The 25,753-nt window shown below is 47.9% G+C and overlaps 1 protein-coding gene across 1 annotated transcript in view; it reads left to right on the top strand.

Annotated features, from left to right (window-relative positions):
* LOC147096307 (zinc-binding protein A33-like) overlaps positions 1-23,204 on the top strand; it is a 38,025-nt gene extending 14,821 nt beyond the window's left edge. Inside the window, exon 6 of the mRNA XM_085973886.1 lies at positions 18,691-23,204. Coding sequence (XP_085830012.1) covers positions 18,691-19,223 — 533 coding nt within the window. The 3' untranslated portion in view covers positions 19,224-23,204. The remainder of the gene's footprint in view (positions 1-18,690) is intronic.
* Positions 23,205-25,753: the final 2,549 nt, after the last annotated feature.

Below are 25,753 nucleotides of genomic sequence, written 5' to 3'. Positions count from 1 at the left end.
ACTTCTTAATCATGCACCCTATATTAAAGTCTAGATCATTGATATATACCACAAAAAGCAAGGGACCTATTACTGAGCCCTGCAGAACCCCACTGGAAACAGCCTTCCAGTCACAAGAACACCCATCAACTATTACCCTCTGCTTTCTGCCTCCAAGCCAGTTTTGAATCTAACTTGACACTTTGCCTTGGATCCCATGGGCTTTTAACTTCGTGACCAGTTTCCCATGTGGAACCTTACCAAAAGCCTTGCTAAAGTCCATATACACTACATCAAACGCACTACCCTCATCTACACTCCTTGTTACCTCCTCAAAAATTCAGTCAAGTTTGTCAGACACGACGTTCCCTTAACAAATCTGTGCTGACTATCTTTCTAAATGAAGATTTATCCTGTCCATCAGAATTCTTGCCAATAATTTTCCCACCACCGAGGTTAGGCTGACTGGTCTGTAATTACTCGGTCTATCCTTTTCTCCCTTTTTAAACAAGGGTACCACATTAGCAGTCCTCCAGTCCTCCGGCACCACACCTGAAGCCATGGAGGATTGGAAAATGATGGTCAGGGCCTCTGCTATTTCCTCCTTTGCTTCGCTTAACAGCCTGGGATACATTTCATCCAGGCCTGGGGATTTATCCACTGTTAACGTTGCTAAACCTCTTAATACTTCCACTCTCACTATGTTTATTTCATCTAATATTTCACACACCTCCGCCCTAATAGCAATGTCTGCTCCTCCCCTCTCCTTTGTGAAAACAGACGCAAAGTATTCATTAAGAACCCTACCGACATCTATCGTGTCCACACACAGATTACGCTCATGATCTCTAATAGGCCCGACCCTTTCTTTAGTTAACCCCTTACACTTAATATATTTATAAAACATCTTTGGGTTTTCCTTGAGTTTAATTGCCAATAATTTTTCATGCTCTCTCTTTGCTGACTCTGAGATTACTGGGATAAACAGATCATACAGTGACCGTGAGATTACTGGTACAGACAGATCATACAGTGACCGTGAGATTACTGGTACAGACAGATCATACAGTGACCGTGAGATTACTGGTACAGACAGATCATACAGTGACTGTGAGATTACTGGTACAGACAGATCATACAGTGACCGTGAGATTACTGGTACAGACAGATCATAAAGTGACTGTGAGATTACTGTTATAGACAGATCATACAGTGACCGTGAGATTACTGGTACAGACAGATCATACAGTGACTGTGAGATAACTGTTATAGACAGATCATACAGTGACCGTGAGATTACTGGTATATGTGGTGTATGTAACCTGTTCCACCTTAAGAGAACTACCTTAAGAGATGTACTACTTTCTCTTGGCTGCTGTATACTGTAATACCGGTGGTGACCACACCGGTATATAAACGTTGTGTAGTGACTTGCTGGGCAGTTCAACCCTGACCGCCGAATAGTAAAGACCTGTTAAAGTTATTCTTGTTCTCTGTGTCCAGTGATTTATAATAAGCATAACTGGGACACACAGACTCAACAGTATAGACAGATCATACAGTGACACTGAGATTACTGGTACAGACAGATCATACAGTGACACTGAGATTACTGATACAGATAGATCATACAGTGACCGTGAGATTACTGGTACAGACAGATCATACAGTGACCGTGAGATTGCTGTTAGAAACAGATCATACAGTGAATGATATTACTGGTATAGACAGATCACACTGGGACCGTGAGATTAATGGTACAGACAGATCATACAATGACCGTGAGATTACTGATACAGTCAGATCACACAGTGACTGTGAGATTACTGGTACAGACAGATCATACAGTGACCGTGAGATTACTGGTACAGACAGATCATACAATGACCGTGAGATTACTGATACAGACAGATCATACAATGACCGTGAGATTACTGATACAGTCAGATCATACAGTGACGATAAGATTACTGGTACAGACAGATCATACAGTGACCGTGAGATTACTGGTACAGACAGATCATACAGTGACCGTGAGATTACTGGTACAGACAGATCATAGAGTGACCGTGAGATTACTGGTACAAACAGATCATACAATGACCGTGAGATTACTGGTACAGACAGATCATACAGTGACCGTGAGATTACTGGTACAGACAGATCATACAGGGACTGTGAGATTATTGGTACAGACAGATCATACAGTGACCGTGAGATTACTGGTACAGACAGATCATACAGTGACTGTGAGATTACTGGTACAGACAGATCATACAATGACCGTGAGATTACTGGTACAGACAGATCACACCGTGACCGTGAGATTATTGGTACAGACAGATCATACAGTGACCATGAGATTACTGGTACAGACAGATCACACCGTGACCATGAGATTACTGGTACAGACAGATCATACAGTGACCGTGAGATTACTGGTACAGACAGATCATACAGGGACCGTGAGATTATTGGTACAGACAGATCATACAGTGACCATGAGATTACTGGTACAGACAGATCACACCGTGACCGTGAGATTACTGGTACAGACAGATCATACAGTGACCGTGAGATTACTGGTACAGACAGATCATACAATGACCGTGAGATTACTGGTACAGACAGATCATGCAACTTTAAGTTTCTTTTTTTCGCCTTTTGATCTGGACGCTGTGTTCCAGGAGGCAATCACACCCCTTAGATTAATTCATTCAAATTTGGTCCGTGGTCAGTGACAGGTGGGTGTGACTACAAGCGAGGCAGGTATGGGTACCCAGGAGTTAGTGGTGGAGGAGCCTCAGCTCTTGCTCTTGTCCAATAGTTACGAGGTTTTACTCTCTGCATGGGCGTGAGCAGGGGCTGCAGTGAGGATGAGCAAACTGACCACAGCACCGTGGAACAGGGAGCCATTCAAGTGGGAGGAGCAAAAAGAAATGTGGTAGTGGTCGGGGACAGTACAGTTAGGCGGATAGGCACGATTCTCTGCAGCCAAGAGCGTGACTCCCAAAGGTGCCAGTGTAAAGGAAATATCCTCTGGGCTGGAGAGGAACTTAGAGTGGGAGGGGAAAGATCAAGTTGCCGTGTTCAATATAGGTCCCAATGACATAGGACAAAGAAAGAGGTTCTGCTGAGGGAGTATGAGCAGCTAGGGGCTACATTAAAAGCAGAACCACAAAGGTAATAATCTCTGGATTACTACCTGAGCCACGTGCAAATTGGCATAGGGTAAATAGGATCAGAGAGATGAACGAGTGGCTCGAAGGTTGGTGTGGGAGAAATGGGTTTCGATTCCTGGGGCACTGGCACCAGTACTGGGATAAGAGGGAGCTGTTCTGTCGGGATGGGCTTCATTCGAACCAGGCTGGGGCCAGTGTCCTGGCGAATTGCATAACTAGGGCTGTAGATAGGGCTTTAAACTAAATAGTGGGAGGGAGGGATACGCTGCGCGGAAATTAAAAAATTCGAAGTAAAATGAGAAGGCAAAAGTGCAGGGTAGCGATAGGGGTAATGATAACCAGAGTGTGACAGGAAGGGACAGAGTGTACACACATAAGAGTGCATCAGAAAGAGGGGTCAAAGTAGGGAAAAATGGTAAAAAGACAAAATGAAAAGCTCTATATCTGAACGCACACAGCATTCGTAACAAGATAAATGAGTTGACAGCACAAATAGAAATAAATGGGTACGATCTGATAGCCATTACAGAGACGTGGTTGCAAGGTGTCCAAGGCTGGGAACTGAATATTCAGGGGTATTTGCCATTTCGTAAGGATAGGCAGAAAGGAAAAGGAGGTGGTGTAGCTCTGTTAATAAGGGATGAGATCAGTGCAGTAATGAGAAATGATATTGATTAGAAGATCAAGACGTAGAATTGGTTTGGGTGGAGATAAGAAATAATCAAGGTAGGTAGTCACTGGTGGGAGTGGTCTACAGGCCCCCAAACAGTAGAAACATTAAAATATAGAAAAATAGGAGCACTTCGAGCCTGCTCCGCCATTCAATATGAGCATGGCTGATCCTCTATCTCAATACCATATTCCCGCACTCTCCCCATAACCCCTGATGCCTTTTGTGTCTAGAAATCTATCTACCTCCTTCTTAAATATATTCAGTGACATGGCTGATCATCCAAATTCAGTACCCGGTCCCTGCTTTCTCCCCATATCCCTTGATCCCTTTAGCCTAAAGAAATATATCCAACTCCTTCTTGAATATATTTAATGAATTGGCCTCAACTGCCTTGTGTGGCAGAGAATTCCACAGGTGAAGAAATTCCTCCTCATCTCTGTCCTAAATTGCTTACCCCTTATCCTTTAACTGTGACCCCTGGTTCTGGACTCCCGACCATCGGGAACATCCTTCCTGCATCTAGTCAGTCTAGTCCTGTTAGAATTTTATAATTTTTAATGAGATCCCCTCTCATTCTTCTAAACTCTAGTGAATATATGCCTAATCAACCCAATCTCTCCTCATACGTCATCCCAGGTATCAGTCTGGTGAATCTTCGCTGCACTCTCTCCATGGCAAGAACATTCTTCCTCAGATAAGGCAACCAAAACTGCACACAATACTCAAGGTGTGGTCTCACCAAGGCCCCGTACAACTGCAGCAAGACATCCTTGTTCCTGTACTCGAATCCTCTCACTATGAAGGCCAACATACCATTTGCCTTCTTAACTGCCTGCTGCACCTACATGCTTACCTTCAGCGACTGGTGCACAAGGACACTCAGGTCTCGTTGCACTTCACCTTTTCCCAATCTGTTGCCGTTCAGATAATAATTTGTCTTCCTATTTTTGCCACTGAAGTGGATAACCTCGCATTTATCCACATTGGGCAGATGCATGGCAAGCGCAGTATAATCACCCAACCTGTCCAAATCTTATTGAATTTCTCTGCATGCTCCTCACAGCACACCCACCCACCCAGCTTTGTTTCATCTGCAAACTTGGAGATATTACATCTAGTTCCCTTGTCTAGATCATTTATATATATTGTGAATAGCTGGGGTCCTAGCACCGATCCCTGCGGTACCCCACTAGTCACTGCCTGCCACTCGGAAAAAGACCCATTTATTCCAACACTTTGCTTCCTGTCTGCCAACCAGTTCTCTATCCAAGTCAATACCTTACCCCCAATCCCATGTACTTTAACTTTACACGCTAATCTCTTATGCGGGACCTTATCGAAAGCCTTCTGAAAGTCCAAATACACCACATCCACTGGTTCTCCCTTATCCATTCTATCAGTTACATTCTTAAAAATTCCAGTAGATTAGTCAAGCATGATTTACCTTTTGTAAATCCATGTTGACTTTGTCCGATCCTGTCACTGTTTTTCCAAGTGCTCTGCTATTACACCTTTTATAATGGACTCTAGCATTTTCCCCACCATCGATATCAGGCTTACCGATCTATAATTCCTCGTTTTTTCTCTACCACACTTTTTAAATAGTGGGGTTACATTAGCTATCCTCCAATCCATGGGAACTGTTCCAGAGTCTACAGAAATTTGGAAGAGGACCGGCAATGCACCTATTATTTCTAGGGCCACTTCCTTAAGTACCCTAGGATGTAGATTATCAGGCCCTGGGGATTTTTTGGCCTTCAATCCTGTCAATTTCCCTAACAGCATTTCCCTACAAATACTGATTTCATTCAATTCCTCCCTCTCATTAGATCCTATGTTCCCCGACATCTCTGTGAGTTTATTTGTCTCCCCCTTTGTGAAGACAGAACCAAAGTATGTATTTAATTGGTCTGCCATTTCTTTATTCCCCATTATAAATTCCCCCGAATCTGACTGCAACGGACCTACGCTTGCCTTCACCAATCTGTTTCTCTTATTGGTGAGTAAGTGCCGCTTGATAGCACTGTCGATGACACCTTCCATCACTTTGCTGATGATTGAAAGTAGACTGATGGGGCGGTAATTGGCCGGGTTGGATTTGTCCTGCTTTTTGTGGACAGGACATACCTGGGCAGTTTTCCATATTGTCGGATAGATGCCAGTGTTGTTGCTGTACTGGAACAACTTGGCCAGAGGCACGGCTAGTTCTAGAGCACAAGTCTTTAGCACAATAGCCGGGATGTTGTTGGGGCCCATAGCCTTTGCTGTATCCAGTGCACTCAGCCATTTCTTGATATCACGTGGAGTGAGTCGAATTGGCTGAATACTGGCTTCTGTGATGGCGGGGACCTCGGGAGTAGGCCGATATGGATCATCCACTCAGCACTTCTGGCTGAAGTTGGTTGCAAACGCTTCAGTCTTGTCTTTTGCACTCACGTGCTGGGCTCCACCATCATTGAGAATGGGGATATTCTTGGAGCCTCCTCCTTCCGGTAGTTGTTTAATGGTCCACCACCATTCACGACCGGGCCACGAGGTTACAGATTGTGGTGGAATACAATTCTGCTGCTGCTGATGGCCCACAGCGCCTCATGGATGCCCAGCTTTGAGCTGCTAGATCTGTTCTGAATCTATCCCATTTATCACAGTGGTAGTGCCACACAACACGATGGAGGGTGTACTCAGTGTGAAGATGGGACTTTGTCTCCACAATGACTGTGCGGTGGTCACTGCTGCCAATACTGTCATGGACAGATGCATCTGCGACAGGTAGATTGGGGAGGACGAGGTCAAGCAGGTTTTTCCCTCTTTTTGGTTCACTCACCACGTGACGAAGGCCCAGACTGGCAGTTATGTCCTTCAGGACTCGGCCAGCTCGGTCAGTAGTGGTGCTACAGAGCCACTCTTGGTGATGGACATTGAAGTCCCCCACGCAGAGTACATTCTGTGCCCTTGCAACTTTCAGTGCTTCTTCCAAGTGGTGTTCAACATGATTCATCAGCTGAGAGAGGGTATAGGTGGTAATCAGCAGGAGGTTTCCATGCTTTACCTGAAGCCATGAGACTTCAAGGGGTCCTGGGGCTGTGATGATTGACTTCCAACAACCACAACCATCTTCCTTTGTGCTAGGTATGACTCTAGCCAGTGGAGAGTTTCCCCCCTGATTCTCATTGACTTCAGTTTTACTAGGGCTCCTTGATGCCAGACTCGGTCAAATGCTGCCTTGATGTCAAGGGCAGTCACTCTCACCTCACCTCTGGAATTCAGCTCCTTTGTCCTTGGTTGGACCAAGGCTGTAATGAGGTCTGGAGCCGAGTGGTCCTGACGGAGCCCAAACTGGGCATCAGTGAGCAGGTTATTGGTAAGTAAATGCTGCTTGATAGCACTGTCGATGACACCTTCCATCACTTTGCTGATGATTGAGAGTAGACTGATGGGGCGGTAATTGGCCGGGTTGGAGTTGTCCTGCTTTTTGTGGACAAGACATTCCGGGGCAGTTTTCGGCAATGTCGGATAGATGCCGGTGTTAAAGCTGTACTGGAACAGCTTGCCTAGAAGTGCGGTTAGTTCTTGAGCACAAGTCTTCAGCATGATAGCCGGGATGTTGACAGGGCCAATAGACTTCGCTGTATTTTTTTAAATTCATTTTTATGTGATGTGGGCCTCGCTGGCAAGGCCAGCATTTATTGTCCATCCCTAATTGCCATTGAGAAGGTGGTGGTGAGCCGCCTTCGTGAACCGCTGCAGTCCTTGGTTGGGGGAATGAATGTTTAAAGTGTTAGAGGGGGTGCCAGTCAAGCGGGTGCTTTGTCCTGTATGGTGTCGAGCTTCTAGAGTGTTATTTGAGCTGCAGTCATCCAGGCAAGTGGAGATACTCCATCACACTCCGTACTTGTGCCTTGTAGATGGTAGAAAGGCTTTGGGGAGTCAGGAGGTGAGACACTCGCCGCAGAATACCTCGCTTCTGACCTGCTCTTGTTGCCACAGTATTTATGTGGCTGGTCCAGTTAAGTTTCTGGTCAATGGTGACGCCCAGGGTGTTGATGGTGGGGGATTCGGCAATGGTAATGCCATTGAATGTCATGGGGCGGTGGTTAGACTCTCGCTTGTTGGAGATAGTCATTGCCTGGCACTTCTGTGGCGCGAATGTTATCTGCCACTTAACAACCCAAGCCTGAACGTCTTCCATAGAAACATAGAAGATAGGAGCAGGAGTAGGCCATTCGGCCCTTCGAGCCTGCTCCGCCATTCAATGAGATCATGGCTGATCATTCAAATTCAGTACCCTGTCCCTGCCTTCTCCCCATATCCCTTGATCCCTTTAGCCTTAAGAAATATATACAACACCTTTTTGAATATATTTAATGAACTGGCCTCCACCGCCCTCTGTGGCAGAGAATTCCACAGGTTCACCGCTCTCTGGGTGAAGAAATTCCTCCTCATTTCAGTCCTAAATGGCTTACCCCTTATCCTTAGACTATGACCCCTGGTTCTGGACTCCCCGGCCATCTGAAACATCCTTCCTGCATCGAGTTTGTCCAGGCCTGACAGAATTTTATAGGTTTCGATGAGATCCCCTCTCAATCTTCTAAACTCCAGTGAGTATAAGCCCAATCGACACAATCTCTCCTCATACGTCATTCCTGCCATCCCAGGTATCAGCCTGGTGAATCTTCGCTGTACTCCTTCCATGGCAAGAACGTCCTTCCTCAGGTAAGGCGACCAAAACTGCACACAATACTCAAGGTGTGGTCTCACCAAGGCCCTGTACAGCTGTAGCAAGACATCCTTGTTCCTGTACTCGAACCCTCTTGCTACGAAGACCAACATACCATTTGCCTTCTTAACCGCCTGCTGCACCTGCATGCTTACCTTCAGCGACTGGTGCACAAGATCACCCAGGTCTCTTTGCACTTCCCCTTCTCCCAATCTATTGCCATTCAAATAATAATCTGCCTTCCTGTTTTTGCCACCAAAGTGGATAACCTCACATTTATCCACATTATAGTGCATTTGCCATGTTTCTGCCCAATCACCCAATCTGTCCAAATCGTACTGGAGTTTCTCGACATCCTCCTCACAGCTTACCCTCCCACCCAGCTTTGTGTCGTCTGCAAATTTGGAGATATTACATCCAATTCCCTCGTCCAGATCATTAATATATATTGTGAACAGCTGGGGTCCAAGGACTGATCCTTGCGGTACCCCACTAGTCACTGCCTGCCACTCGGAAAATGACCCGTTTATTCCAACTCTCTGCCTTCTGTCCGCCAACCAGTTCTCTATCCAAGTCAATACCTTGCCCCCAATCGCATGTGCCTTAATTTTGCACGCTAATCTCTTATGTGGGACCTTATCGAAAGCCTTCTGAAAGTCCAAATACACCACATCCACTGGTTCTCCCTTATCTATTTTACCAGTTACATCCTCAAAAAATTCCAGTAGATTAGTCAAGCATGATTTACCTTTGGTAAATCCATGTTGACTTTGTCCGCTCCTGTCACTGCTTACCAAGTGCTCTGCTATTACATCTTTTACAATGGACTCTAGTATTTTCCCCACTACCGATGTCAGGCTTACCGGTCTATAATTCCTCACTTTTTCTCTACCACCTTTTTTGAATAGTGGGGTAACATTAGCTACCCTCCAATCCATGGGTACTGTTCCAGAATCTATCGAGTTCTGGAAGATGACCAGCAATGCATCTACTATTTCTAGGGCCATTTCCTTAAGTACCCTGGGATGTAGGTTATCAGGCCCTGGGGATTTATTGGCCTTCAGTCCCATCAATTTTCCTAACACCATTTCCCTACAAATACTGATTTCTTTCAGTTCCACCCTTTCATCAGGCCCTATGTTCCCCGGCATCTCTGGGAGGTTATTTGTGTCCTCCTTTGTGAAGACAGAACCAAAGTATGAACTTAGTTGGTCTGCCATTTATTTGTTTCCCATTATAAATTCCCCTGATTCTGACTGCAAGGGACCTATGCTTGACTTCACCAATCTTTTTCTCTTCACATATCTATAAAAGCTTTTACAGTCAGTTTTTATGTTCCCTGCAAGCTTACTCTCATATTCTATTTTCCCTTTCTTAATTAATCCCTTTGTCCTCCTTTGTTGAATCGTAAACTGCTCCCAATCCTCAGGATTATTGCTTTTTCTGGCCAATTTATATGTCGTCTCCTTGGATCTTATGCTATCCCTAATTTCCCTTGTTAGCCACGGTTGAGTCACCTTTTTTGTTTTATTTTTATGCCAAACTGGGATGAACAAATTCTGTAGCTCATCCTTTCGGTCTTTGAATGTTTGCCATTGCCTATCCACCGTCAACCCTTTGAGTGCCATTCCCCAATCAATCCTACCCAACTCGCTCCTCAGACCATCGTAGTTTCCTTTATTTAAATTGAGGACCCTAGTCTCTGAGTCAACTACTTAATTCTCCATCTTAATGAAGAATTCGATCATATTATGATCGCTCAGACCCAAGGGGCCTCGTAAAAAAGATTGCTAATTAATCCTTTCTCGTTACATAATACCCAGTCTAAGATGGCCTGATCTCTGGTTGGTTCCTCGACATATTGATCCAGGAAAGCATCCTGTAAACACTCCAGGAATTCCTCCTCCACAGTATTATTACTAATTTGGTTGGCCCAATCTATATGTAGATTAAAGTCACCCATGATGACTGCTGTGCCCTTATTGCACGCTTCTTTAATTTCCCTTTTAATGCCATCCCCAACCTCCGCCTTACTGTTGGGAGGTCTATAAACCACTCCCACTAATGTTTTTTTCCCCTTAGTATTTCTCAATTCTACCCATACAGATTCCACATCATCAGAGCTAATATCCTTCATTACAATTGTATTAATCCCTTCTTTAACCAGTAATGTTACCCCACCTCCCTTTCCTTTTTGCCTATCTTTCCTGAATATCGAATACCCCTGGATGTTGAGTTCCCAGTCTTGGCCATCCTTGAGCCACGTTTCCGTAATCCCAACCAAATCATATTCGTTTACCTCTATTTGCGCAGCCAATTCGTCCACCTTATTACAAATGCTCCTCGCATTAAGGCACAAAGCTTTCAGGCTTGTTTTTTAACGCTCTTAGACCTATTAGAATTATTATTTACTGTGGCCACGTTTGATTTAAACCGTTGATTTCTCTGACTGCCACTTTTGTTTTTCTCCTTCCTATCTTTTGCTTTTATCCCTGTTTCCCTTTCCTCTGTCTCCCTGCTCAGGTTCCCAACCCCCTGCCATTTTAGTTTAAGCCCCCCTGAACAGTGCTAGCAAACCTCCCCGCAAGGATATTTGTCCCGCTCTGGTTCAGGTACAACCCGTCTGACTTGTACAAGTCCCACCTTCCCCAGAAGCAGGCCCAGTGATCCAGGAAACTAAAGCCCTCCCTCCTGCACCAAGTCTTTAGCCACGCATTCATCTGCTCTATCCTCCTATTCCTATACTCACTAGCACATGGCACCGGGAGTAATCCAGAGATTACAACCTTTGAGGTCCTGCTCTTTAATCTGCTACCTAGCTCCCTAAATTCTTGCTGCAGGACCTCATCCCTCTTCCTACCCATGTCGTTGGTCCCAATGTGAACCACGACCTCTGACTGTTCACCCTCCCCCTTCAGAATGCCCTGCAGCCGTTCAGTGACATCCTTGACCCTGGCACCAGGGAGGCAACAAACCATCCTGGAGCCACGTCTAAGACCACAGAAACGCCTATCTGTTCCCCTTACGATAGAATCCCCTACCACTATTGCTCTCCCACTCTTTTTCCTCCGCTCCTGAGCAGCAGAAGCACCCCTGGTGCCAGGAAGTTGGCTGCTGCTGCCTTCCTCTGGTAAGTCATCCCCCTCAACAGTATCCAAATCGGTATACCTGTTTGAGAAGGGGATGGCCACAGGAGTCCCCTGCACTACCTGCCTGCCTCTACTGCTCTGCCTGATGGTCACCCATTTGCCTTCTGCCTGCGGTGTGACCAACTCACTAAACGTGTTATCCACGACCCTCTCAGCATCGTGAATGCTCCAAAGCCCATCCATCCGCAGCTCCAGCGCCGCAATGCGGTCTGCTAGTAGCCGCAGCTGGATGCATTTCTGCATCCAGGTCTTGTTGCAGGCGGGCATGGACTGCTTCATTATCTGAGGAGTTGTGAATGGCACTGAACACTGTGTAGTCATCAGCCAACATCCCCACTTCTGACCGTATCCAGTGCACACAGCCATTTCTTGCTGCCACGTGGAGTGAATTGGCTGAAGACTGGCTTCTGTGATGGTGAGGATCTCAGGAGAAGGCCGATATGGATCATCCACTCGGCACTTCTGGCTGAAGATGGTTGCAAATGCTTCAGCCTTGTCTTTTGCACTCACGTACTGGACTCCACCATCCTTGAAGATGGGGATGTTCATGGAGCCTCCTTCTCCCGTTAGTTGTTCAATGGTCCACCACCATTCACGACTAGATGTGGCAGAACTGCAGAGCATTGATCTGATCCGTTGATCGTGGGTTCACTTAGCCCTGTCTATAGCATGCTGCTTCTGCTTTTTAACATGCATATAGTCCCGTGTTGCAGCTTCTCCAGGTTGGCACCTCATTTTTCGGTACGCCTAATGCGGCTCCTGGCATGCTCTTCTACACTCCTCAGTGAGCCAGGGTTGGTCCCCTGGTTTGATGATAATGGTAGACTGAGGGATATGTCAGGCCATGAGGTTACTGATTGTGGTGGAATACAATTCTGCTGCTGCTGATGGCCCACAGCGCCTCATGGATGCCCAGCGTTGAGCTGCTTGATCTGTTCTGAATCTATTCCATTTAGCACAGTGGTAGTGGCACACAACACGATGGAGGGTGTCCTCAGTGTGAAGACCGGACTTCGTCTCCACAATGACTGTGCATTGGTCACTGCTACCAAAGCTGTCATGGGCAGATGCATCTGCGGCAGGTAGATTGGTGAGGATGAGGTCAAGTAGGTTTTTCCCTATTGTTGGTTCTTTTTTTTTTATTCATTGATGGGATGTGGGCGTTGCTGGCTGGCTAGGCCTGAATTTAGTGCCCATCCCTAATTGCCCTTGAGAAGATGGTGGTGAGCCACCTTCTTGAACCGCTGCAGTCCGTATGGTGTAGGTACACCCACAATGCTGTTAGGAAGGGAGTTCCAGGATTTTGGCCCAGCGACAGTGAAGGAACGGCGATACAGGTCCAAGTCAGGATGGTGTGTGGCTTGGAGGGGAACTTGTAGGTGGTGATGTTCCCATGCGTCTGCTGCCCTTGTCCTTCTAAGTGGTAGTGGTCGCGGGTTTGGAAGGTGCTGTTGAAGGAGCTTTGGCGAGTTGCTGCGGTGCATCTTGTAGATGGTACACACTGCAGCCACAGTGCGCCGGTGGTGGAGGGAGTGAATGTTGAAGGTGGTGGATGGAGTGCCAATCAAGCGGGCTGCTTTATCCTGAATGGTGCAGGCCCAGACTGGCAGCTATGTCTTTAAGGACTTGGCCAGCTCGGTCAGTAGAGGTGCTACCGAGGCACTCTTGGTGATGGACATTGAAGTCCTCCACCCAGAGTACATTCTGTGCCCTTGCTACTCTCAGTGCTTCTTCCAAGTGGTGTTCAACATGGAGGAGAACTGATTCATCAGCTGAGGGAGGGCGGTAGGTGTTAATCAGCAGGAGGTTTCCTTCACCTTGCTTTACCTAAAGCCATGAGACTTCAGGAGATCCGGAGTCAAGATTGAGGACTCCCAGGACCACTCCTTCCCGACTGTATACCACTGTGCCGCCACTCCTGGTGGGTCTGTCCTGCCGGTGGGACAGGATCTGCCCAGGTGATGGTGATGGAGGAGTTTGGGACAGTGGCTGAAAGGTATGATTCTGTGAGTATGAGTCTGTCAGGCTGTTGCTTGACTTGTCTGTGGAACAGCTCTCCCAATATTGGCACAAGTGCCCAGATGTTGGTGAGGAGGACTTCGCAAGGTCGACTGGGCTGGGTGTGCCATTGTCATGTCCGTAGCTGGTACCGATGTCCATGCTGGGTGGTCCAAATGGTTTTATCTGGGGTATTTATGGCAATACTAAAGGAATATGTCTCCACAGGTTGAGATACGGCCCTTGCTGTTGGCCTTTGTTTTTATAATTCACTGCGGATGTTCTAACATTTCAGCACAATGGTAACTGCACCTGACCTTGGTTCCCAGGCTAACTGCAGTCTAGACGACCGTGGAAATCTCTTTCTCACCCCAGGCTGTCTGGTTACAGCTTCCTCACAGACTTTTAAGCATAAGAAAAAGGGTTACATGTTACACATCATTCAGGTTATCATTGCATACAGTTGGTGATTACAAACTTCTACATTTAATTCTTACACACGATTATGGATCTCTTACTGACAATTATAAGATATTATTGGTTATAAGATATTAAAACAAGAATTCAAAAAAAACAAACATGTAATTCATAACAATCTTACAGTCCCTGCCTCGTATCTCAGTCTCTAGAATTCTATTAATTCTCTCAGCTTTTCTCACAGACTGACTGTCGCTTTGCTAACAAGGCTTGTTAAAGTCTGCACCATTAATATTTGGTCAAGCAGGCCCAAGGCCTCTTTCTTCCATTTTAAAATCTAACTGGGTCTACCCAAGGCATATTACACTGGTTTATAAACACGATTATTCAAGAATTGGCGAGCATTGACTAACAGTTACATAATACCAACCTAAACCTACAACTAATAATGTTTATTTCATTTCGTCCATGTTAGCTAGTGGGAATCTGAAATGGGGATTTCTCAGGATTCTTACACTGGGACAGACAGATACTCACTGGAGGATTTATCAGGAACAGTTGTAAGCGTGTAGCTCTCATCTCCTTACGCTGCTCGAAGCTCGAAGTCCAAGTCCCTCTGAGCTTTTGGGTGTTGTTCCATTTATCGACACCGCCCATAAAACTGGCCCCGCCGCCAGATCGGGATAATGAGCCTGGCGAGTTTCCGCTGATTGTGCCCGTTTGAGGAAGCTCTTCAAATTGAACCCATTTTTAGGGGCACAGGCACTAGTAGGCACGTTTTAACAGTTTTTAAACATTAAAATATATTAAATTTACGAAGAAACTGACTAGTGTACACCAATGAAACTAGTAAATGGTTCAGTACAGTTTTAAAGTCGTTCTTGGTCATCTGAAAGCAGACTACTCACAGGTGGAGGATTAGACACTCTTAATAAAATGCTTATTTTTTGTGACCATAGAATGATGCAGAACAAAAGGAGGCCATTCGGCCCATCTTTGGTAGAGCTATCCTATTAATCCCAGTCCCCTGCTCTTTCCCCACAGCCTTGTCATTTTTTCCCTTGAACTATTTATCCAATACTCTTTGGAATGTTACTATTGAATCTGCTTCCACCGCCCTTTCAGGCAGCGCGTTCCAGATCACAACAACTCGCTGTGTAAAAAATGTTTCCTCATGTCGCCTCTGGTTCTTTGGCCAATCACCTTCAATCTGTGTCCTCTGGTTACCAACCCTTCTGCCATTCGAAACAGTTTCTCCTTATTTACTCGATCAAAATCATACATGGTGTGGAGATGCCGGTGTTGGACTGGGGTGGACAAATGTAAGAAGTCACACAACACCAGGTTATAGTCCAACAGCTTTATTTGAAATCACAAGCTTTCGGAGCGCTGCTCCTTCGTCAGGTGAAGTGGAGAGATGCATAAAGTCAGTACCTTGCCCCAAATCCCATGTGCCTTAACTTTACATGCTAATCTCTTATGCGGGACCTTATCAAAGGCCTTCTGAAAGTCCAAATACACCACATCCACTGGCTCTCCCTTATCTATTCTACCAGGTACATCATCAAAAATTTCCACTAGATTAGTCAAGCACGATTTACCTTTTGTAAATCCATGTTGACTTTGTCTGATCCTGTCACTGTTTTCGAAGTGCTCTGCTATTACATCTTTTACAATGGACTCTAGCATTTTCCCCACTACCGATGTCAGACTTACCAGTCTGTAATTCCCCATTTTCTCTGTACCACCTTTTTTGAATAGTGGGGTAACATTAGCTACCCTCCAATCCATGGGAACTGTTCCAGAGTCTATAGAATTTTGGAAGATGACCAGCAATGCATCTACTATTTCTCGGGCCACTTCCTTAAGTACCCTAGGATGTAGATTATCAGGCCCTGGGGATTTAGCAGCCTTCAATCCCGTCAATTTCCCGAACACCATTTCCATACAAATACTGATTTCATTCAGTTCCTCCCTCTCATTAGACCCTATATTCCCCGACATCTCTGGGAGGTTATTTGTGTCCTCCTTTCTGAAGACAGAACCAAAGTATGTATTTAATTGGTCTGCCATTTCTTTGTTCCCCATTATAAATTCCCCTGATTCTGACTGCAAGGGACCTACGCTTGACTTCACTAATCTTTTTCTCTTCACATATCTATAGATACCTTGGTTTGAAAGTCGATATATACCACATCCACCTCACTACCTTCATCAACTCTCCCCGTTACTTCATCAAAGAACTCGATCTCGTTAGTCAAACACGATTTGCCTTTAACAAATCCGTGCTGACTTTCATTTCCTCGCCCATACTTTCCCAAACGCTGATTAATTTTGTCCCAGATTATTGTCTCTACAACTTTCCCCACCACCGACGTTAGGCTGACTGGCCTGTAGTTGCCAGGTTTAGCCCTCTCCCCTTTTGAAAAGAGCAGTGCAACATTTGCAATCCTCCGGTCCTCTGGCACCACCCCCAGATCTAAGAAGCATTGGAAGATTGTGGCCAGAACCTCCGCAATTTCCCCCCTTACTTCCCCCAGTAACATAGGATGCATCCCATCCAGACCGGGGACTTTTCTACTTTGAGGAACATACACACACACATCTACCCATATACACCCAGTCCCACAGAGTGACTTTCCTCAGTTAGTAATCTGGTAAGGAGTATGGAATGTGTTCAACCCCCAGGTATTTTAACCCCAATTTGTGGGGCATTAAACTGGGAACAGTATTTAGTTGTACATTGAGGCTCCAGTTCCAGCTTTTGTTCATTTTAGTATTTATATCCCCACAGAATCCCACAGTCCGGAGGCGGGTGTAATGTTTGATATTTTCAGAAGCTGTGACCTCCCTCCCTGGAAATCCCGGTGTTTTCTGCTGTTGTCAGATCCTCGTTTCCTCCCCTCAGGGCGGCTCTTTACTCGAATTGAAAAACAAAAAAGTCAGAAAGGGGGATCTCGATGAGAAAATCTCTCCCCGATCCCCGGCCAGTCTCTCCCCAATCCCCGGCCAGTCTCTCCCCCCAGTCCCCGGCCAGTCTATCCCCCTGATCCCCAGCCAGTCTCCCCCCGATCCCCGGCCAGTCTCTCCCCGATCCCTGGCCAGTCTCTCCCCCCGATCCCCGGCCAGTCTCTTCCCCCCGATCCCCGGCCAGTCTCTCCCCCCGATCCCCGGCCAGTCTCTCCCCCCGATCCCCGGCCAGTCTCTCCCCCCGATCCCCGGCCAGTCTCTCCCCGATCCCCGGCCAGTCTCTCCCCCCGATCCCCGGCCAGTCTCTCCCCCCGATCCCCGGCCAGTCTCTCCCCCGATCCCCGGCCAGTCTCTCCCCCCCCGATCCCCGGCCAGTCTCTCCCCGATCCCCGGCCAGTCTCTCCCCCCGATCCCCGGCCAGTCTCTCCCCCCGATCCCCGGCCAGTCTCTTCCCCCCGATCCCCAGCCAGTCTCTCCCCCCGATCCCCGGCCAGTCTCTCCCCCCGATCCCCGGCCAGTCTCTCCCCCCGATCCCCAGCCAGTCTCTCCCCCCGATCCCCGGCCAGTCTCTCCCCGATCCCCGGCCAGTCTCTCCCCCCGATCCCCGGCCAGTCTCTCCCCCCGATCCCCGGCCAGTCTCTCCCCCGATCCCCGGCCAGTCTCTCCCCCCCCGATCCCCGGCCAGTCTCTCCCCGATCCCCGGCCAGTCTCTCCCCCCCCGATCCCCGGCCAGTCTCTCCCCCCGATCCCTGGCCAGTCTCTCCCCCGCGATCCCCGGCCAGTCTCTCCCCCCGATCCCCGGCCAGTCTCTTCCCCCGATCCCCGGCCAGTCTCTCCCCCCGATCCCCGGCAAGTCTCCCCCCGATCCCCGGCCAGTCTCTCCCCCGATCCCCGGCCAGTCTCTCCCCGATCCCCAGCCAATCTCTCTCCCCGATCCTCGGCCAGTCTCTCCTCCCGATCCCCGGCCAGTCTCTCCTCCCGATCCCCGGCCAGTCTCTCCCCGATCCCCGTCCAGTCTCTCCCCCCCTGATCCCCGACCAGTCTCTCTCCCCGATCCCCGGCCAGTCTCTTCCCCGCCGATCCCCGGCCAGTCAACCCCCGATCCCCGGATAGTCTCCCCCCGATCCCCGGCCAGTCTCTCCCCCCGATCTCCGGCGAGTCTCCCCCCAATCCCCGGCGAGTCTCACCCCGATCCCCGGCCAGCCTCTCTCCCCCAGATCCCCGGCCAGTCACCCCCCGATCCCCAGCCAGTCTCTCCCCCCGATCTCCAGCGAGTCTCCCTCCGATCCCCGGCGAGTCTCACCCCGATCCTCGGCCAGTCTCTCTCCCCCCGATCCCCGGCCAGTCTCTCCCCCGATCTCCGGCGAGTCTCCCCCCGTGATCCCCGGCCAGTCTCTCCCCACCCCGATCCCCGGCCCGTCTCTCCCCCCGATCCCCAGTGAGTGTCTTCCCCCGATCCCCGGCCAGTTTCTCCCCCCGATCCCCGGCCAGTCTCTCCCCCCGATCAGTCTCTCCCCCCGATCCCCGGCCAGTCTCTCCCCCCGATCCCCGGCCAGTCTCTCTAATCCCGGGTGAATCTCTCTAATTCTCTGCTTTTTCTCCCAGTCTCTGTGACCCTGGATGTGGAAACAGTGAGTCCATGGCTCGAGATATCTGAGGATCTGAAGAGTGTGAGATGGACCCGGACCAAGAGGAATCTCCCTGACACCGGGAAGAGGTTTACAGCCTGGCCCTGTGTGCTGGGATCGGAGGGATTCACATCGGGGAGACATTACTGGGAGGTGGAGGTGGCGGGGAATCGGGACTGGAGTCTGGGAGTAGCCGCAGAGTCTGTGAAGAGGAAGGGAGGGGTCAGACTGAGCCCGGAGACTGGAGTCTGGACCATCGAGCGGTTTGGTGATGAATTTAATGTAAACTCCTCCCCTCAATCCCCTCTCCCCGCCGGTCCGATCCCCGGGAAGGTGGGAGTTTATCTCAGTTATGAGTCCGGGACAGTTTCATTTTACAGCGCGGACACCAAGTCCCATCTCCACACCTTCACTGGGAATAAATTCACGGGGAAACTTTATCCTTTCTTCTGGACTTGGGATGTGAACAAGTGGCTGAGAATCTGCTCCGGCTCCGATCCGGGTCTGTAAAAGGGGCGGGGCCTCGGGCCGGCCCGCATCATCCATGACGTCACAGTGACTTGACCCCCCACGCCATTCGGGTCAGGAGCAGAGGTCAGGGGTCAGGAGTTAGAAAATGTAATTTCCAAATTACACATTGTAAAATCCCAATGAGACTGTAAATACAACCAATAAAAATATAAAATGTCAGAAGAAGAAAGAAAGACTTGCATTTCTATAGCGCCTTTCACGACCACCGGGCTTCCCAAAGCGTTTTACAGCCAATGAAGTACTTTTTGGAGTGTAGTCACTGTTGTAATGTGGGAAACGCGGCAGCCAATCTGCGCACAGCAAGCTCCCACAGACAGCAATGTGATAATGACCAGATAATCTGTTTTTTGTTACACTAATTGAGGGATAAATATTGGCCAAGGCACCGGGGAAAACTCAAACACAAAAGCAAAATACTGCGGATGCTGAAAATCTGAAATAAAAGGAGAAAATGCTGGAAATACTCAGCAGGTCAGGCAGCATCTGTGGAGAGAGAAACAGAGTTAACGTTTCAGGTCGATGACCCTTCCTCAGAACTCTTCTCTGAAATAGTGCCTTGGGATCTTTTACATCCACCGGAGAGAGCAGACAGGGCCTCGGTTTAAGGTCTCATCGAAAAGACACCTCCGACAGTGCGGCGCTCGCTCAGTACTGCACTGGAGTGTCAGCCTAGATTGTTGTGCTGGTGTCTCTGGAGTGGGACTTGAACCCACAACTTTCTGACTCAGGAAGCGAGAGTGCGACCAACTGAGCCACTGGCTGACACTGTAATAAAAACAAAGACTAAAATAAAAAGTAAAACCAACAGCAACTCTATCCCAGCCCTTTCTCATCACTGCCCCACTCCTTTATATTAAAAAGCAGGTATAAGTTGTGCTCTCAAAATGAGGACATTCCTCAGTTCATCAGCACCATTAGTGATGAGAAATACACAAACTATCTCTCTTCAAGATGACGGGGAGTTTGCAAATCTTCGGTTTAACGGGCTGAATGTTCACTTTTACTGCGGTGCGGGCTGTAAAACGGGCGGCCGATCCGCTAACGCCTGTTGTGGTAAAAGTGAAAATTCACCCCGAGAGTGTTTGACGTTCCCTCGCAGTTGATTGTAGTGCCACCTTCAGCCAGGAGATGGTGATGGCGAGCTGTACAAAGAGCTGTAAAGTTTTACAGTGCAGTATCACCACCTGCTGGTGGAAACCGGTACTGAGGGAATATCAAAAACAGCAAATGCTGAAACACTCGGCGGATCAGACAATTCAGGCAGGGCCTTCCTTCAGAACTGAAAGATAATGGGATCAGAAAAAAGAATGGAAAATAAATACGAGCCTAGAATTCCCTCTTCCGTGCTCCTGACAAACACAGAGTCGCTGTCGGGAAAATCCGTATCCCGGTTTGTCCAATGTTCAAAAAAGCACAGGTTGGGAGTGTGGAATTTCCCAATATGGGCTCTTGCTGTGTGTCAGGAGAGCAGAATTCCAAAATCTGGGCCTGTATTCCGAGTACAGAGAGGAGATTAATCAGTTAAAAAATCTCTGAAGTGGTTGCTGAAGACATGAAATTTATTTCCCGAGGGTGCCTGGGAGATACTTTGGTCAAAAGTGAATGGAAACTAGTTACTGGATTATCCTAGGCAGCGCCCTAGGAATGTGTCAGACCGTTACTTCACCCCTTGGTCCTGGATTTGAATCAAACAACAACGACAAATTGCATTTATATAGCACCTTAAACATAGTAAAATGACCCAAGGCGTTTCACAGGAACGTTATCAAACCAAATTTGACACCGAGCCACATAAGGAGTTTGGTCAAAGAGGTAGGTTTAATGGAGTTTATTAAAGGAGGAGTGAGAGGTAGAGAGGCGGAGAGGTTTAAGAAGGACATTTCAGAGTTTAGGGCCTAGGCTGCTGAAGACACGGCGGCCAATGGTGGAGCGATGAAAATCGGGGATGCGCAAGAGGCCAGAACTGGAGGAGCACAGAGATCTCGGAGGGTTGTAGGACTGCAGGAGGTTACGGAGATAGGGAGGGGCGAGGCCATGGAGGGATTTGAAAACAAGGATGATAATTTTAAAATCGAGGCCTTGCCGGACCGGGAGCCAGTGTAGGTGAGTGAGCACAGGGGCGAAGGGTGAACCGGATCTGCCGACTGCACGGTGCAGCCGCGACCAGTCTCCTTAGTGCCAGGGTCTGGGAGCCCACTCGGGTAACTGAAAACCCAGTAGAGTCTGAATGTTGTGGGGTCAAAGCCCTCGCCTTGCTGAGTACATAACCTGAGCTGACACTCCAGCGCAATAATGAAGGAATCAGAAGGAAAGAGCTTGCAATCATAAAGATCCTTCATGACTTCAAGACATGCCAAAGCACATCACAGCCAATGAATTCTTTTTGAAGTGCAGTCACCGTTATTTAGATGTACCATCTTTAGGTTGAGGTGTTAGAGGCCCTGTCTACCTGTTCAACTGGGTGTTAAAGATCACGAGACACTATTGAAATAAGGGCAGGCAGTTTACCCATGTCCCGGCCAACATTCAAATCAAATCAAATCAAATCAACTTTTATTGTCATTGTTAGTGCACAAGTGCAGTACAACGAAATGTAGGCTTGCGGCTCCCGAGAGTGTACATTTTGGATTAGGACACTTAAACATTTGAACATACATTTGTACATATATATTAGCATAAATATGACCATAATAAAGTGCATCGGCCGATGTGCAGGCTTTAGTATTTATTTGTGAAGTTCAGTAGGATGACAGCCCTGGGAAAGAAGCTGTTCCTAAATCTGGTCGTACGGGTGCGAATGCATCTGTAGCGTCTTCCAGATGGTAGGAGGGTGAACAGACTGTGGCTGGGGTGGGTAGGGTCTTTGATGATGGACCGTGCCCTCCGTAGGCAGCGTTTCTGATATATATGTTCTATGGTCGGTAGCCGGGTGCCGGTAATGCGTTGGGCAGTTTTGACTACCCGCTGCAGGGCTTTCCGGTCATGGGAGCTACAGCTGCCGTACCATACCGTGATACAGTTTGTCAGGATGCTCTCTATAGTGCAGCGGTAGAAGTTAGAGAGGATCGGGGGTGACAGATTACATCCCTTCAGCCTCCTCAAGAAATATAGGCGCTGCTGGGCCTTCTTCCTTCTGCAATCAGTTGATGGATTTGGAGGAGTTGGGCAATGGAACATACACTTATTTACTGTATGTCGACCTTTCCCTTTCATCATTGTAAAGACCTCTATCGGGTATCTGTAAGATAGAGTGTACCGATAGGATTTACTAACCATTATTAAGTTTCTATAACCATTTTTATATAACTATAATATGTGGAATTCTATGTTAAAAACCGATATAGCCTGTATAAAATGGCGAATGGCTGAGACCAAAGCAGGATGGGAAATTATGCCAACCTGACTAAAAACCTGTGTTTTAAATTACTGTAGCAATGGAATATGGTGCTAAATAAACAGAGACTGTCAGAGACATAGAATTCGGTAATGTTATGGAAAAGCGATAAGAGCTAGAGAAAAGAGATAAGAGTTGGAGACATCCTTCATTTTAGAAACTGCAGAATAGACAAACTGTTTAGAAAACTCCTCAAGGATGTTCTGTAAAGTGAAACTCTTAGATACGGGTATTTTGTTATACACAGAAAGAGGCCGAGTGGGTTAACGAGGTCAGAAGATGATTGGTGAGGAGAGGGGGGACATTTACTAGGTGTCAGAGAGCTAATTACTGCCACATAGTCAAAATGGGAGAAAAAGGGTATAACAATACAGATATTGAACACCGAAAGCAGTGGAGGAAGAAGAAGCTTCAGTCAACAGAACACAGCAAGAGAAAAAAGAGACACAGTCACTCAGAGGAATGCCAGGGTTCGATGAACAGACTGTGACTATCTTCTTGTTCAGTATTACTTCTTTGTACTGGATGTTTAATGCTTAATAAACCTGTTTTACTGATACACAATATACCTGGACCCAGAGTGGTTTGTGTAGTCATGGATAAATTACTCTAAAGAGCTTTTAAAAGCTACATCATCCCTCAGTCTTCTCTTATCTAGAGAAAAGAGCCCCAGGCTGGGCATGGCCATCAGGTGAGGACACAACTGAGCTCAGCTCTGCTGTTCCCGAGACTGGAGTTAGTGCCTTCTGGAGAAGAAGCGAGGAAATTGAGGGTTGAGGGACTTCTGCAAAGAAAGCCACATTATGAAAAGGCGATTGGCTGTGCTGGTGCTCAGCTCACTGTGCCACGGTGCTCGCTGCACTCCACACATGGTGTTCTCCCAGTCTGAGCTGTGCTGCCCCATAAGCTGGAGTGAAATCTCTTTTACAGCCCTCAGTGCATTGAGAAATATTATAGTTTGCAACTTATTTTTTTCATGAGTAAGCTCTGTCACTGTAGTGTGGCAAATTCAGTTGCCCCCTTTTCGCCCGCCCCTCCAGTGCCACACATCTGTTCCCAGCTGATGGGGCTCACTGGCAAACTGTTCCTACCGGATATAAAACACAAAGTGCCGGCAGTGCATGGCAGACCAGTCAGTATCTGTAAAGAGAAAAGAGCTGATTGATGGTTTGAATGTGAATCTTTTCATCAGAACTCGTGATGAGGCGTTATACACCTGAAACACCTTTTCCAATTCAGGTTTATTGTATTAGTAGATTCTGTTTTTTATATTATTGTTCACACCATGTCTCTGCTAATACGGAAATGTAACCTGCTTCGAGCAGATACAGAAGAAGAGAGCACCTTTGTTTCAATTCTTTACCTCCCTGCCTGTGCTGGGACGTGTCTTGGCTCTGATGTGAGCTCCCTGCTTCTGCTGGGATGCTGATTGCCTCTGCTGTGTGCTTCATGCATCTGCTGGAATACACTCTGGTTCTGCTGGGAAACCCCCTGCCGCTGTGTGATTGATGCTCCTTTCCTCTCTTCTTTACCTGCCTCTGTTGGCCTGAGTAAGATCTGGATCTCAATGTGTGGCCAACAACAGTGCCCGTGAACTTTCTTCCACTACATCCCCGGGTATCTTGCTCCTGACAGACCAGTAAGCAGCGCCTGAACTTCCTGCTTTAGAGTTTTTGTCTGACAACATTTTTGTTCTTTTCGTTCGCTTTGTTTGTATTGTTAGATTAATGAATGTAATAAACATGGTGAGACTGCACTGAAACCAAATGATCGCTGGTTGGGTGCAAATTCATTACGAACAAAAAAATGAATGAACGAATTCTGGGGATAAAATAGTTTTTGGGCGGTAATTCAAAATGTCCAGCTAAGTCCAGAATGAGGTGTGAACTGCAGGAATAAACACAGGAAATGCTGGAAATCCTCAGCAGGTCAGGCAGCATGTGTAGGCAGTCAGGGAGTGGTGGAGACAGAGATGCACTTCCTCACAGCTTGTGGAAAATATCAGGGCATCAGGGAGAATTTCTACCAAAAATTCTCACAAATATGCCCTGATTTCAGAAATCTGAATGACAACCAAAAACTCCCATTCCTACTGGGAGAGGAGAGAAGCTGTATAACACTGGCGGCGCACTATGTTACAGCTTGCCATGAACAGAGGGACAACCAGTAAACTAAGAAAAAATATATATATAAACAATGCGAATGTATATTTATACACTCAGGGATATACCTGTTTATACACTGTATGAATAGAACTGCGTTTATGTGCTAAACCATAAATGTATTTTGATGCTTTGGCAACATAAGATGTAACTTATCATGCCAATAAAGCGATTTAAATTGTAAATTGTAAATTGAGAGAAACCGAGTTTCAGGTCGATGAGCCTTGGTCAGAACTGCAGGAAGCCGGTGAGCTCGCTGCCTGTAATGTGGCTCCACAGCCGGAAGGTGGCGTTCCATGGCCGTGTCTCCGGTGGATTCCCGCGGTCCGGCTCACTCGAGCTGCTTTCCCACCGCGGCCATTGGCCACACTTCCCCAAGGCCCGCCAGCTTCACTCGCTCTCAGAAGGAACCGCATGAAGGTTCCGTCAATGACCAATTCCTGAGTCTGTTCCGCGACCCGTCTGCGTGCGATTCACAGGCTGAAATAGAAGAGCCCGTGTCCAGTGACAATGACCTTGTCATTGGCCGGAGAGCCTGTCACTCAGTGAGGGGGCGGGTCTCTCCCGGGGGAAGCGGATTGGCCGGAGAGCCTGTCACTCAGTGAGGGGGGTGGGTCTCTCCCGGGGGAAGTGGATTGGCCGGAGAGCCTGTCACTCAGTGAGGGGGCGGGTCTCTCCCGGGAGAAGTGGATTGGCCGGAGAGCCTGTCACTCAGTGAGTGGGCGGGTCTCTCCCGGGGGAAGCTGATTGCCCGGCGAGCCTGTCACTCAGTGAGGGGGCGGGTCTCTCCCGGGGGAAGCGGATTGGCCGGAGAGCCTGTCACTCAGTCAGGAGGGCGGGTCTCTCCCGGGGGAAGCGGATTGGCCGGAGAGCCTGTCGCTCAGTGAGGGGGCGGGTCTCTCCCGGGGGAAGCGGATTGGCCGGAGAGCCTGTCACTCAGTGAGGGGGTGGGT

This window comes from Somniosus microcephalus, unplaced genomic scaffold (assembly GCF_052327205.1).
Source record: "Somniosus microcephalus isolate GS21.2 unplaced genomic scaffold, FLI_Smic_1.0 unresolved_chr1, whole genome shotgun sequence".
Classification (NCBI taxonomy): domain Eukaryota; kingdom Metazoa; phylum Chordata; class Chondrichthyes; order Squaliformes; family Somniosidae; genus Somniosus; species Somniosus microcephalus.
The sequence above is the reverse complement of the archived record's forward strand: the minus strand, read 5'-3'. Positions and strand labels throughout refer to the sequence as shown.